Below are 15945 nucleotides of genomic sequence, written 5' to 3'. Positions count from 1 at the left end.
AAAATGATTAAGACTGGAGAAAATAATCATTGTAACTGAAAGAAGTGAAAAAGAATAGTAACTTGCAAAACTGTGGTTTAAACAACAGTAAAACAAATTTAGGATGTTATATAGGAAAGGGAGTAAATAAGAAACGATTTCATATGCAAATACATGTATATGTTATCTTCAAATGTAAATGTAATTTCATGTTTAACCCTTTACCTCATACAACCGTCTTTGGATGCCTCTACAAAAGTCGCATCGAAGCGCCTTTTGATGCTTCTACAAAAGTCCCATGGAAGCACCTTTTGATGTCGGCTGTAAACATCAGCCATTTTAAGCCGGTTTTCATAGCGCCACCTTCGGGGAAAACCCCTTATTAGATACTACATTCATTTCTGCGAATGACAATTACGTCAGATCACGTGGTCACTGTTTATGTACTGGTCGATATCTGCTATTTAAAGTAACTGGGTTTTAATCTCCACTCTATAAAATGGCGGTCACGGATTTCATTCAGTACTTACGAAGTTTTCATTATTAGAATCACAACTATGAAAGATTCAATAACCTAGGTAAAGGCTCTAATATTGATATAAGCTGCAATTAGTTTTTATAAATTATCAAATTTAGATGACTTAATGATGTAGGCACAGATGAAAAACTTGTAAATTTCGAGTATGAGAAATGGCAGCTACGGTTGGTCACACGGCCTCACTGACATGATGGTGAATGAGTTCCATCCAGATTTTAAACCACATAATAAATTCTTCTGTGATAAATAATTACACAGCTATAACAATTGGACTTTACTCTTAAATTGTTCAACATATAATAGATGTGAACCAAAAATGTAAAATGGTTAAAATTGCTGTTAAACGTAACATACACTACATTGCTTAACAGTTCACAGGCAGGCTATGTGTATGCAGTCGACTAGGTAACATGTGTTCTATTTATAGTGAGCTGCACTTTGTCACTATGCTCTATGAGGTAAAGGGTTAATGATGGAAGAATATCTTTATTGCTATATGGTTTTGTTTTCAGATGAATGCAAACAATATTTTAGCAAGAACTACCAATAAAGAATAGAATATTTGTACAGTGATTGTGGTTATTTTTCTTTAAACTGTTATGAAACTGGACCTTGGAAACGGGGCTATTTCTACAACTCTATTATGAGACCACCGGTCTTGAGAGACAGTATTTTGATGGCAGAAGGGGTGGTCTCTCATAACAGGTTTTAATGTATGTATGTATGTATGTATGTATGTGTGTGTGTGTGTGTGTGTGTGTGTGTATATATATATATATATATATATATAGTGTGAACCTGCTGTAACACGGTAGTTGGAAGCCATAGGACCTGACTGTTATAAACTGATCTGTGTTATAAGGTCATTCAGATGAAGAAAATGATGCATGTACCCCAAAAAATTTGCGGGGGAGGGGATAGGTACTAAATGCAGGAGGTAAAATACGTGCTTCATTGGCAGTTACAATCTTAAATCAATGCATATAAAATGAGAAATACACCTGTAGTTAAAACAGAGAAGGCATATATAATATTTTACTTTATTTAGAGAACCATGGATTGGTGCATATATGTGTATGATGTTTATATATACATGTCTTATGTAAAGCATGAATAGAGTATCAACACCGTGTACTCACTCACGAATCTCATCAAATACATTGAATCCACAATACAAGTAAATCCATCGAAAAAATGCACACACACAGATTTAAAATATTCAACAATTTTGTCACAGGTCATACATGTCTGAATTCAGTGGATAAACATAGCACAATCACACAAAGAATGATGAAGCACATTTAACTTTTCAGTACGTCCTAAGTTGGTTAAAGTTAGTTTGCGTTTTAAGCCGCCATTGGTAGATTTCATAAGCACAAACTTTTTCTCTGCAAAAAGGAAACTTTCAAGGCACAGTAAGCATGTTCAAGTCACAATGGAAAATGAATAAATCCATCAGATTCGATCGGTTTTTTAAAGTTTGGTATTGAATTCTTTGAAGAAAAGTTCTTTGTTTTTACTGAAGATTGAAGTCGGCTTTTTTATGAAAGGTGTATGCGTTATTGAAATCCCCACTAAAGGCCAGCTTTGGAGATCAAACAAATACCGGTTTCTTATTATGGCAGCAGCACCAAATAATTGTATTGCATGATTGAGACTGATTTTTTTTTCCATTTGCTTAGTACGTTCTCATAACAGTTAGTGCTTCAAAGGCAATGTTTTGTTTGAAAATTCATCATAATAATTGGTCGATTGTAAGTACAATTCCTCCCTGCCTACTGAATAGACCAACAAGTAAAAATTTTTTTTTTTTTTTTTTTTTTTTTTTTTTACATCTGTGGTAGCGGAGTGATGCTGCCTTCCATTCATGCATCAGAAATTTAACAAAGGGTCAATGGACGAAAGAGATGCAGGTGTTCCGGTCTGATGACATGGATTAGTACAGGAATTTTACTTACCATCCACATACAACCGTCAACCAGTGTAAAAATATATTAATTACTGAAAATCCGACGAACGATAGATTATGAGATAATGCCTCGTCCGGTTGATCTCCTCTACCAGAAATGTCAACAACAAAAAAAGCAGATATCTCACAACATAAAGCACTCATGCTTGATGTCAACATAAGCAGATTATGATATAACAATGCACTGGTAAGATGGTTTGTCAATATGGACAAAGAAATTATTTATGTAACAATAAATAAATTTCAGTGCATTTTACATCAAGTTTGCGGCTTCCTTTCATGGGGCCTGTGAATTTCTCTACTCCAAACCAATGGTTGTATATACAAGTTTAAATAGCCAACAATGTCACCAATAAAAACATTGCCAGATGGTCAATTTTGCTGCCAATAATTAAAATAAAATCGCAGTTTGTGACATTGGCGAAACCCTACACAATCCTAGAATAAACTTTTTACACTTTATTTTTTGTACTTTTAAGACAAAAAACTTTTTTCGTGTATGAGAAAAATACATAAAATTTCAGAAGCCACACTACGCTCATCTTATAGTATTCATGTGCAATCTCTTCCCCCAAAATGATAATAAACTTTAAAAAATTTTTTCGTACTTTTAACAAAGATTTTTTTTTTGTGTGTGGCAGAAAAATACATGTATATAAAATTTCGGGAGCCACACAACAACTGTGTTATATCCGAATTCGTGTTATAACAGATCGTGCTATAGCAGGGTATATATATTCACACACACACACTGCAACGGCCTGAAATGTTCCAGCAGGAGATTTATATGTGATACTTACTACTGGGATTATACTGTGCTACAACCTCTACCAAAACACAAGGTTTGTACAGTTGGTTTGTGGCCTCCTCAAGAGTAACTTCTGTAAAGTACACACCATTGTACTGCAAAAAAAAACAAATTTAACTAGTACACACAGACTCTTTGGTGACTCAGAAATGTTAGGCTTTGGTTCACCTATAATATTCAGTGTTTTACTGTTTACAAGTAAAAATATGATCAATGTATTGTTTCTTTTTCAATGCACTGTACAGAAAGTTTTCATTCTGAGAAAGAAATGCATTTTATTTAGAAGAACATGATACAAGGTTAAGCTACTTCCACTGGAACAGTTCCAATAGATTAAAAACTGAGCATGTCCGTACATACAAAAATTCTGGCAGAAAATGGTAAAAATCAAACCTGACCATGATGTTCACAGTGCAAGGTCTTATACCAAATTTGATTTCAATGCATAAAGCCCTTCAAAAGTTACTGAGCACAAATGAAATTCCTTACAGACATGACATGAAGTAACATGCCAGGAAAGAACAGGACAAGACAACCAGACAGGGATGGGGCAGAAAAGTATCTTTAACTCAGGAGTCTTTGCCTCTGTAATGGAGATATGCAAATGAAACTGAACTACCATATATGCTCACGTATAAGCCTGTCTGCATATAAGCCAACACTAAACTGAACAGGTACAAACACTAAAAAGTGCATGACCCGCTTATTAGCCAACCCACAACTCCGAGACATCTCAAGGTGCATGAAGTAAGTTCTAAATGCATTTATTTAGGCAAACTTATATTTGAAAAAAATACATGTATAATTATGTTAAGTAATTTATTTAATTTTCTGTTTTCTTATTATTTCTGCCTAATTAGATTTGTGTATAATTTGATCGAATGATGACAAGAATTTAGCAATCGTGAGTTGCTGTAACACTAACTCTCCCTTTTGACTTGATTATTGTTTGTTTATGCATTATTGCATTGGACATTTTATAGCAGTGCACTGGTAACTATGTTTTCACTCTGCTTTGAAACTGTAAATACCTAACTCATTAAAATGTAAACCCAGTATGACAACACAATGAACAACAATACGGTTTGATTCAACGCTCGCAACTAGGCTATTTAACGTATTTACATAATGGTACCACCACATGTACACTGTAGGTTTGATTATGCACTGAATTGGAGTCAAATCATGGACAGCGTTGCACTAAACTTTAATATCTCCAAAATACAGTAATAAAGTTTCAGAAATAATGCTTTGAAAATTATGCTAACACCGTAAAAGCTGCTTTGATGTAAGTGACCTTACACTGTACCTGTCAACTTTCATGCCAGGAGGAAAAGAAAAATCCCGATTTGTGGGATTGCTCCATGCCTACCTCCCAATTTTGTATCTTTGATTTTTTGCAAAGAACTCTTGATTATTTCATTATGTCTTCAATTTTCATTTCTTCTAAACAAGAAAAGTCCTACATATTCTGTTGTATCACCTGTGAATTATTGTTTTGACAAAATAATGACTAGAAAGAATTCACTTCTTCACTAAATAGAATGTTAAGTTTAAATAATTAATGATTTTTTTTACCTCTACAATACAAAATTAAAAAATAAACCAAAAAAATAAAATAATAAAATCGTTCACAATTAATTTCAATCCCAAGCGTGATCACTACGAATGCTGTAGCTCGATATGCTATGGTGACATTCCCACGAAAGAAACTTACACAAGTGAACACCCGGCATTTCTATACCGTATATACCAATGTTAATTACCATGGTTAAATTAAAAAAAGGAATGAAAATACATACCACGCAGCAAATGTGTCATAAAAAAAACTAATTCAGAATACATGTTCTATAGTAAACAATACTAAATGCTTTACGAGTGGACAATAATGGAATAAGGTCGTATATACAACAAAGGGAAAATAGTTGCCACGTGTACGGTACCATGAGGTTGCCTATTTAGGTACCTTTAGTTCAACAAAATTGGGAATCCTTTATTTGCCAATCAATTGCTGGTGCTTGCATAACACACAATAGTGTCGAACGTGGTTTCTTTGAATTACAACGGAGGACCAGATGTTTTCACAAAATAGTTGCATCGATAAGGATTGACTTTTTATTAGTCACGCTGGCTTTCTTGCTTGTTTATTTAAGACTAATCTTTAGATATTGTGCAGTTTGACCACAGCTGACCAGAATATGAAAATAGGGCATGTCCTGGGGGAAAATAGGGCGCGTCATAGGGAGTCTTTTTTGCGAATTTCACATACTGGACCAGGAAGATTGATCAATATTTATGAAAACAAGGCTTTAAAAATGCCACAAAAAATCTCCCAATTTTAGGTCCCAATCTCTTTATTTTTCTTCTTCAGTCTCCCTACTTGTTTTTTTGAAAAGTTCATAGGTATGCCTTATACCCCGTTTTACAAAACTACAGTAATCGTGCTAATATTATGGAATAAAAGGCAATTATGCATCAATGTACAGGTATAGCTGCCGTCAAAATTCCCTCTTAACACAAGCCACTTTCAGGGTTTTAATGATTAACCAGACTGTACTGCTATTGCAAAATTAAAGACAAATTCACCGATTATCAACATAGGAGATGCCTAAACATCTAGCTTTCCACTGTATGGAAAGTTATGATGTTTGTTCAGCCAAAACACAAAACTAAAAGTGATTTATGTTAGTTGATCTATATGAGAATTTATTATTACCACTCTTCCTGAACATGTAAATTATACTGGTTATGTGCCTTGTACAATTAAATGTGCGTACCCTTTTTAAAATATTACCTCAATTTGTAGGATCACTTATATCATTGAAAAAGAGTAACTTGTGAGCATGTAATTCAATGTAAATGAAACAGCTATTAAGGACTAGCTGAAATGTTATCTGGAAGAATGCAATTTGGTCAAAACAATACATAAAGCAAAATCTGCATCTAATATGTTTGGGAATAAATAAGGATTTAAGTGACACTATGCACACTTTGCACTTTGTGAGTACTGTACATTAAAGTTCAGCCTGGTCTCCTGGGTAAACTCAACTGGCCTGCGAATTATGAAGTCTGTATTTGCCTTTATTTAATTTCGTGTTGGAGAAATCAGAAAATATGCAAATAAGCACTACTTAATATCTCTGATTTTTAAACTGAAGTTATATCATCTCTCATCCAATGAAATTATTTACCACACAATTTCATAGTAAATTTTTATTTAACGAAATCCAGATCTGTCAGGATAACTAACCTCTAAGATCTGGTCTGCACAGTGAAGTCCATCATGACCAGAAGCTGGACTGTCAGTCTGGACATCATGAACAAAGATCCCCACCGCATTGCCCCCAATCAGTGTAATACCAAGACTGCTGTTGGGGGAGGTTTTCTTAAATGTCATCCTCCTTGGGGATTCTGGGGAACTGAAATGTAGAAAGAAAGTTGGGATCTAGTAGATTTGTTTGAAAAATAAAATAAAAATGATAAATTTGTCCATCAAACTTGGATTAAATGTCAGCAATAATTATGCTAAATAAAAATATCAATAAAACAATTCCAGAATTCCAAAGAACGAGATGTTTGAATTACTTCCCCTCTGTATGATTAAAAAAGATCTTTTCAAATAAGAAAAGTAGGCTGCTGTGCCTTGGAGCTAAATGAGACCGCTAAATGAATTCAGAAATCTTGTCAAGTTTGATGAATGTGAATGAATCTGTCAGAAAACAGAGCTAAATGGAACAAGACTACAATAAACTAGACATTTCATGCTCACTCTCGATATAGTAGAGATGTGCATTGATACATGTGTGTGTGATTTAGATTTTTAACAAACTCCTGCGTTCAAGGTGGATGCTCTAACGACTAAGGCCACCAGAGCAGATGCATTGATACACACTTGGATGACACTTGGATGGTGACAAACTACATACCGTGATATGTATACTGGTATGGACTTTCATCATGTCCATTTGTCATTGCATATAATATTCATGTCTTGGCGTTGCCATTATATGCATATGTTACAATTAACACTATATCATTTTCAAATTCTGCATATTGTTATTATTATTAATTTTACAATGTCTCTGTATTTATTTGACCCAGACATGAGCCTTTAATACTTTTGGGAGTGTATAGGTAAGATTTTGTCAATATTTGATTTAACAGTAGTAAAGGAATACATGAAATTATCTTGTTTCATGATTAGAGCATATACAGCACCCAATTTATGAACTTTTGAGAGCAAATTTCTTTTTTTTAAAAACAAAGTTAATGAAATATGCAATATAGGTCTTAATGACCTAATTTGCAAAAAGGATGCAGAATTTAGAGATGCATCCACTTGCCAAATTTCATGGTTCAAGGTAAGATTATTTGCATATAATAGGATCAGACCACTAATTAATTTTCTATTTTCTATTGACATCAATGTCAAAATATAAAAAAATAAAACTATTTTGTCTAATAGATGACCCTTTGCACAGTGTGCGTACTTCTTGTCTCAAGCACAAACTTTCTAAATGATTACAATTATATCCTACTTTTTCTCATGATAAATGTCACTAACATGGGGTACCAATCTATACGGGCTACCTTAATCATCAGTTCCACATCAGGCAGGCAGAAGAGAATTTTTGTCAATCAGAAAAAATCAAAGTTGTGCACACAAACAGAGAATCTATGTACAAGTTGAAAGATCTGATCAAAGTCTGGAAAATTAAAATCAGTGTAATCGTGCAAACATTATGATGCATCAAATAAATTCAGATTAAAAGCAATCTTAACTAGTTTTCTAATTAAAGTTTTTTTTGCAATCTATCATCTCAACATTATAATTTTTATTCCTTTCAATATTAAAATCTGAACTTTCAATTGGCACAATATAGCCAGTATTATGCTGATATATTGTGAAATTACCTACCTACCCCTCCCTCCACCTATAAAGCAATAAAGTATCATTTTTAAAATCTACTGCCAAAATAATACATATTCTTTGCCCCATTTGCTTGAAAAATCTGAACCTGAGAATATGGTTTGCACAAATTTGGTAATGTAGCTAGTGGGAGGGGGGGCCATGAAGAGGATAAGTCATCAACCAAGGGAGGTAATCATTACAGTGACCCATTGAGAGCAGGAAACGTTCAATGCTCATCATGTATACCTGGCCTGTATGAGTGTTATATGCATGCTTGTGCATTGAGCAATTAAGAAGAGGGAGATCACTCGTGGAGCCCAACATTCCCATCTCTGAAGCAGTCTTTCCTACATAAAAATTATTTTTCCAATGAGCAGCAGTTCTCCAATATGTAGCATCAATGATAGCATCCCAGATACCAATTCATCCATAATCATCTTGAAAAGATTGAGAATGTTTTATGAAAAAGTTTGGAAATGTCCATAAAAATCTCTTTAAATTACACAATTGGCTATACAACCAAGTATATATTTTGAGTACATAGCTAATAATAACCCTTGTTCATACACATGTGACTTTCTTGTATATCCACCAGTTTTATATAAACAGTTGAAAATGTGATTAAAAACACAGAAATACAGTACCATAATCCTCTATTTTAAACTCTTTTTTTAAAAATATTTTTTAAAGTATGCATGACAAAACATTTGACAGTGATTGGTGCGTTCACATTTTCACTTCATGTATTGAGATCAAACTCTCATAGAAAAGTTCTATCAATCATACCTCTTCCAATATGTAGCATACTCGAGTCTTCATGTATTGTGGGTACAGGATAATTAGATCTTCTCATGAAGAAAAATCATAATTCATGAACTCACAACAAAGCTACATATTTCACGAGATTTGCATATAAACAGACCACTACAGACAGTTTGAATGAGTTCATCAGCTGTACTGGTTTTATCTGGAATTTAACTGGTGGCAGGTACTTTACCAAACAGGATCAGACTAACAATTCATTTTCGGAAGATAATAACGTTAAAATGAGAGAAAGTAAACTATTTTGTGCACTTAATAACCCGTCACACTAAACATGTAGTTCTTCATTTAAGTAAGCACAAACTTTCAAAACAATCAAAATAATATGCTTCGCTGCATTTTCTCTAGCTAAAGGCCTTTAAGGCGAGATACTGACAAGAACTACCTTAATAATCAGTTTTGTACCAGGTAAGCACAAATTAATTTTAACCTTCTGGAAACAACTGAAATTGTGAACAAGTACAGAGAGAATCTAAACAGAAGTTGAAAACACTGATCAAAGTCTTAGAAAACTGAAAAAGAATTCCATGCAGATATTACCACTTATAATAATGACAAAAATCAACCAGACAAAACATGAAAAAAGTCTGGTACATGAAAACTCTTACCTTCAATAATAGACAAAGGTCAAGCCCACAATACAAGTTAAATTTGCATAACGGTGCAGACTATTTTTCTTCTTTCACTCATAGTAACCTAGATCCTTTACCTTTTGACCCCAAAATCAGACTTATTCCTTACCCCAAGGGCATCCACAAAGTTTGTAAAGGTTGATGTTGCAAAACTAAAGCTAGTGTGCAGAAATAAAAAAGATATGGACAGAATGATGTAGAGATGAATAAATGCATAACACTAGATGCTTCATCCTTCTGCCAGCATATAAAAATCTATTTAATAACATGCAATAACAAGTCAGTTGCAAACTGAAGATACCATAGATACAAAATAACAGTCAATGGTAAGCAGAAGATACTATAAACAAAGTTTCCTTATAACTTTTCTCATTTAACATGAAAATTGTGAAACAAGCAGAACAATTTTAAGCAAAATTTTGTAAATGGGGCCCCAGTGTGTCCATGTGATTTAAGGTACTCATCTTTACAGATCACCTGTACATTTCACCTATGTCTGCAGGAGTTCAAGTCTCAGCTTGACCAATGTGGGTATGTGAAAAAGCCAGACAGTAGCTTCCCATGGGTCTATGATTCTTCCTGGGTTCTTCTCTGCCAAATATACTGGCTGCCATGTAATTAAGTCTTCACCTTGTATGATGTTATGATGGCATATTACATGTTATAATAACAACATCATGTGATAATGCCATGTCCAAAAAAATTAGACACTGTTCATCCATAAGACAATACTAATATGACAGTCCAAGTTGCTTCTTAACTAATGTGACATTTATTTCTGGCAAAATAAAATGTTTCCAAAACAGCTCATGAAGATACATCAGAAGATACTATGTTTACCTATGTTGCCCAAGTCTTGGTGAGCGAGGAATAATTTCATTGTGACTGGAATCAGGTGAATTCAGGACTGATGGACTGGATGATAGAGCTTTGGCGGAGTCATCTATGTCGTTATACTCTGGAAATTGGAAACAAAACTAAAAAAATGTCAACACCAACTTTAAATGAAAGGCTGAACATACAACAGTTCGAAATACAATGGTATATGCTTATAATGAACTCCACTTATGGCAATTTCTGCAAAAACGAAAGTTCTATTTGGATTGAGTATTCTCAATGATATGACTCCTTATGTTAATTTGGAATTATTTTCAATAAAGAAATAATTTAAGTTCCCCATGAAGGATTCAAAAGTACTGTAATAGGCCAGGCTTTTATTGAGATCACTAATTGGTCTCTCATATGGACAAATGCAACAGCAGCTGACCAAGTGATCAGGACAAACAGGATAACTTTTGAAATTTCCTCCAGTGTTGTTGAATACATGCTATGAAAATACCTGTGATGTTTCAAGGTTTCGCCAGTTCCAGTGTTTTCATCCATATCTGAAAGCATATCAGCATCATTTGTCCAATATTGAAAGGCCTCTATACCAAGTTGCCTTAAGTGAAACTTAGTCGAATTGTGTTCTTGGTTTTTTTTTGGCAATCAAGTTGTGTAAATGTTATTCAACCTCATGTAATGACAGCAATATCGGATGATACATAAATCTGAAGGCTGCTTTCATTGAGTCACTTGATGTCAAGTTTGACTGAAGTATGTTAAGCATTTATTTTGGAAAAGTGACAGATGAGCAGTAATTGTACAAACATGAAAATCCCTCATGACAGAGTGTTTCAGTAAAATTTGGTGAAATTCTGTCGAGTGGTTTTTGAGAAGTTGTTTCAAGCATTTTCCATTTTATCTGATAATGAATCAGCTTCATCTGTATAAATCCAAGACCCCTTAATACCAGAATGCTTTATGCAAAAGTTGCTAAAAGCTGTTTAGGATTTTTTCTATTTTGAGTAATAATGTCTATTATCTAATGGTGAACCAATATTATTTGTACAAATCTGAAAGCCCTTTCTGAAAGGATGCTTTCTGTAAACTTCGGTTAAATACTTGTGCATGACATCATTTGTACAAATCTGAAAGCCCATTATGAAAGAATGCTTTCTGTAAACTTCGGTTAAATTCTGTTGTGCAACTTTTCTGAAGAAGTCATTTAAATGCTTTTCTAGGTTTGGCAATAATGGCCATGTTTGAAGGATAATCACCATCAGCTGTAAAAACTTTTAAAGCCCTTTTATCAATGAATACTTTCTGTCAAATTTAGTCAAATTCTGATGTGCAGTTTTTGAAAAAAGTGTGTACAGGTTTTCTATTTTTAGTAATAGCAGCTATATCTGATGGCTGACCAACATCATCTGTATAAAAGGAACAGTGTTCATGCCAGGATAATTTCTACTGAGCTTGGTCAATTCTATTCTTGGGTTTTGGAAAAGTTATTTTTAGAGTTTTATCTATTTTTAGTAAAGGTGGCCATATCTTAAGATGCATCAGCATTAGCTGTATCACCTGAAATGTCTTCATGCCAGGATGCTTAGTGTCAGGTTTGGTCAAATTCAATTGGGTGGATTTTGAGAAGTTCTGTTAGTTTTAACAAGGTTTTCTGTTTGTAGTAAGTGCAGCCACATTTAATGGCGGATCAGCATCAGTGGTACAAATTTTGAAAGGTCTTCATATGAGGTGTTTTCTGTTAAATTTTATCAATTTCTTTTCAGCTGTTTTTAATAAGTCATTTACAGTTTTTCAACTTAAGTACTGGTGGCTATATGCGAAGGTTGCTCAACAATAGCTGAACAAATCTTAGAGCCCTACAGACCAGGAAGCCCTTTGCCAAATTTGGTCACAGAGGTTTTTGAAAAGTTTAGTATTCCAGTTCTTGACAGATACACAATGAATCACAGGCACTGGGCCCTACCATGACCTTATGGGCAGCTGAGCCAATAAAATAAATGCTGGTCTTCAGACAATAAATGACTGCGTTTTGATCATCTATACCTAAATATCATCCATTTCTAATTATTCAATAAACTTATTATTTTCTTGGCATTATTTACAGATTATAAAGAGTCTTCAACAGGTCTAATGAAATTTCTGCTCCTGAATAAAGTTCTTAAGCATGTTTGATGCACCGATTTTGGGGGTTAAAATCACATGCAACAAAGATTTCTCTGGTACACTCTGCTTGATTACAGTATGACCATGACCTGTAACCCTAAAATCAGGTCACTTAGACCTACTTTTATTAGCTACAAGTAGTAAATAAATGCTCTAATCAACAGTATCAGTGAGGTAAATTAAAAAATTATGTAGACTGACACCAAAACAACAACATGTCTTGCTTATGTTTTGATGGTAAATGAAAAATCATTCATCATGAGATCCTGTACTTACTTTGTGGGTTATATTGCACAAGCATGGTCAAGTTGTTCCCACACTGCTGTAAAACCCGTGCTGCAAGATCATGAGTGGCATTTCTCATGTTGATACCACACACCTGAAAACAAATGAAACAGATCACAAAGGAGTATAAAACATTTCCCTTTTGTCTGCACAAAAGCACGCAAGGGGAAAAGTAAAATTAATTATACAGAAGTTTTAAATTTACAACTTTTAAGAGATGAAGGTATGCATAAAATATACCATTTAAGCATATTATGTCATTTGAGTAAGTCACTCACCTTGTACATACCATATATATACTTGCTTACAAGTCAAATTCAACAGCAAACTGCATAGATGCAGATCTCTCATCACATAATGCACTGGTAGATCTGGGTCAAGGCAGGTTATTAGGAGTAATCAGTAGAACAAACAACACAGACCATGGTATGCAGGCACATTATGCTATGGCAGATCAGGATCTTTGCTGGTTGCAGTTTGATGACTTATACGTGAGTGCATACGGTGTATCTTTGCTACCTGGCTCACTAAAGTGAGTCTTGTTAATAGCCTTTGACAGCTACCTTATGTTCTGAAGCTTCTGAATGGTTTTTGCACTTAGCTTATGATACAGCTGATGTTACAGATGATGCCATTGAAAACCCACCATACAATCACAGAGTTTAATGTATGTATCAGAATGTCAATAGTACTGCATATACAAGTCCGAGTCCAACTGTAAACATAATAAACTATATTATTGCACAAAGTGGTGGTAGATTAGGGACCATGTTATTAGTACTCTTGATTTCTCCTAACAAAATGCATAGAACCATATCTGTCAGTACATTTTATGAGAGCAGATCTGGGTCTATGCAGTCTGCAATTGGGTCAACTTGTGAGTACATCCGGTACAATTGAAACTATTATACTGTCAGTTATAACCCATCTCAGTACAAAGGAAGGTCATAAGGTTATTATCAGTAACTTTGGTCCGAGGCCTCTCACTTTCATGATGGGATACTTTCTGTCAAAGTTTGTCAAATTGTATTGAGATATTTTTTTAAAATTGAAGCTGTTTTAATGGAGTTTTTATTTTATTTTAGTAACCTGGCCATGTTTCATATTTTCTGGCATCATTATGCATAACATAGTGCTTTCTTTCAAATTTGGTCAAATTCTGTTCTTTATGTGTTTTAATCAAAGCCATTTTTGATGGCAGATCAGTATCATTTCTACCAATCTGAATGCCCTTGATACCAGAGTATTTTCAATGAAATATTGTCCAATTCTGCACACATAAAAATTGAGAATTTTATAATGTGTTTCCTATTTTTAGTGAGAACAGCCATATTGAATGCAGACTGGCATCATTTGAAAGCCATTCGTAACATGATACTCTCTGTCAAAACTGGTCAAGTTCTGTTCAGTGGTTGATTAAAGGATTTTCCATATTTAGTAATGATGGCCATATTCGATGGCAAATTTGCATTATTTTAATAAAAAAATCTGAAAGTTATTCATGTCAGGATGCTGTCAAATCTGGCCAAATTCCACTGGGTGGTTGTTATGAGGAAGTCATCCTTTTTTAATGTGGATTGGTATCATTTGAATTAACTTAAAAACCCTTCATGCCAGGATGCTGTCAAATTGGTAAAATTTTGTTCAGTTGTTTTTGAGAGGAAATAGTTTTTTAGGTTTCCTATTTACAGTAATGGCGGCCATACCTGATGGTGGATCAGCTTCATCTGAACAAAATTGAAAATCTTCAGACCAAGAAGACTCCTCTAGAATTTTGTCAAATTCTGTTGAATATTTTTGGGGGGAATAAGTCCTTTTCAGTTTGTTATTTTTTCTATTAGATCAAAAATATGTTCTCGCAAGTGGTAAGAAAATTAAATTTATCGAATCATATATAATATCACTTCATTAATATGCAGTTTGCTCATAAAAAATGTTTTTAATATCTTGAAAGATATAAGCCTATTTACTAAGTTTGATAAAAATACAATAAAAAATAGACAAGCTTAAGCAATCAAATGCAAAATCAGCTCATTAATATACATGGATCCTGCTCATGATTTTACTTATCCAAGATCTTAATGACAAAATAGGATAAAACATGGATCAGGAATACAGTCATCAGAGTGTTAACAAACTAAACCAATCACATGAAGTTTTATCAAAAATGAGTCTTCCACAGTGGCAACAAGCTCAGTCAATTAGATGCAAGATCACTTCAATAAGATGCATAAATAAAAATTTGTCAGTGATTTTAATAAGGATATATTCCATGTTTGATTAAAACTGGATCAGAAATCTGGCATCCAGATTGGTAATCTGATGGAAGATAACTGGACTTAGATTTAACTTTTTTAAAAACTACTTGCATAATTTTGCAAGTGGACAATATATTAACTTGCAAAATCCTGTTTCTGCTGACAATTTCTTCTGTACCAGTTGAGTTTAATAATCTATATTGTAAGCCAGGAGATTTGGATTAAGAAGGAACTAAGATACTTTTCCTTCAGTTTTATTTGCAATTTTGTTTTACAATTCTGAATTTCAAAAAAATTAATTGTAAAGCTGAATTCTTTTCTTCTTTGTTCATAAATGACATCTGAATTTTAGTCAGCACAAAGATGGGTATGTGATTTCAACTCCAAAAAATGCAGCTTAATGCAAAAGGTATTTAAAAAACCTGCATAAAGTAAAGTAGCAATATCAAGATTCTTTTTAATCACATCAATCATATGTGTAAAGTTTAATCACATCAATCACATGTGTAAAGTTTAATCACATCAATCACAACATGTGAATCTTCTTGAAGCCAAAGAAAGAATGGTTAATTTTTTAATACAACATTTTTGACACTTCATGGTGAATTAATATCAGACATGATGCAGCATCAAAAGTCTACCTCACTACATTTAACAATAACTTCTTAGAGACAACTATTTCATTTTTGGGGGATAGTCAGGAAAATATGCGACACAAAAATCCTTGATTGGTTGT

The 15945-nt window shown here is 33.7% G+C and overlaps 1 protein-coding gene across 3 annotated transcripts in view; it reads right to left on the bottom strand.

Moving 5' to 3' along the window:
• The window catches only part of LOC149802752 (disks large homolog 5-like), a 198877-nt gene that overhangs the window by 20014 nt on the left and 162918 nt on the right, over positions 1 to 15945 (bottom strand). For all 3 annotated transcript variants that reach the window (XM_089952172.1, XM_089952175.1, XM_089952173.1), the window contains 4 exons: positions 12943 to 13045; positions 10501 to 10618; positions 6545 to 6713; positions 3287 to 3389 (listed from right to left, as the gene is read on the bottom strand). In XM_089952172.1, coding sequence (XP_089808298.1) covers positions 3287 to 3389; positions 6545 to 6713; positions 10501 to 10618; positions 12943 to 13045 — 493 coding nt within the window. The remainder of the gene's footprint in view (positions 1 to 3286; positions 3390 to 6544; positions 6714 to 10500; positions 10619 to 12942; positions 13046 to 15945) is intronic.

The sequence above is a fragment of the Sinohyriopsis cumingii genome, chromosome 3 (genome assembly GCF_028554795.1).
Source record: "Sinohyriopsis cumingii isolate HCF-2022 chromosome 3, ASM2855479v2, whole genome shotgun sequence".
NCBI classification, from domain to species: domain Eukaryota; kingdom Metazoa; phylum Mollusca; class Bivalvia; order Unionida; family Unionidae; genus Sinohyriopsis; species Sinohyriopsis cumingii.
This window is presented reverse-complemented; position numbering and strand designations above follow the sequence as displayed.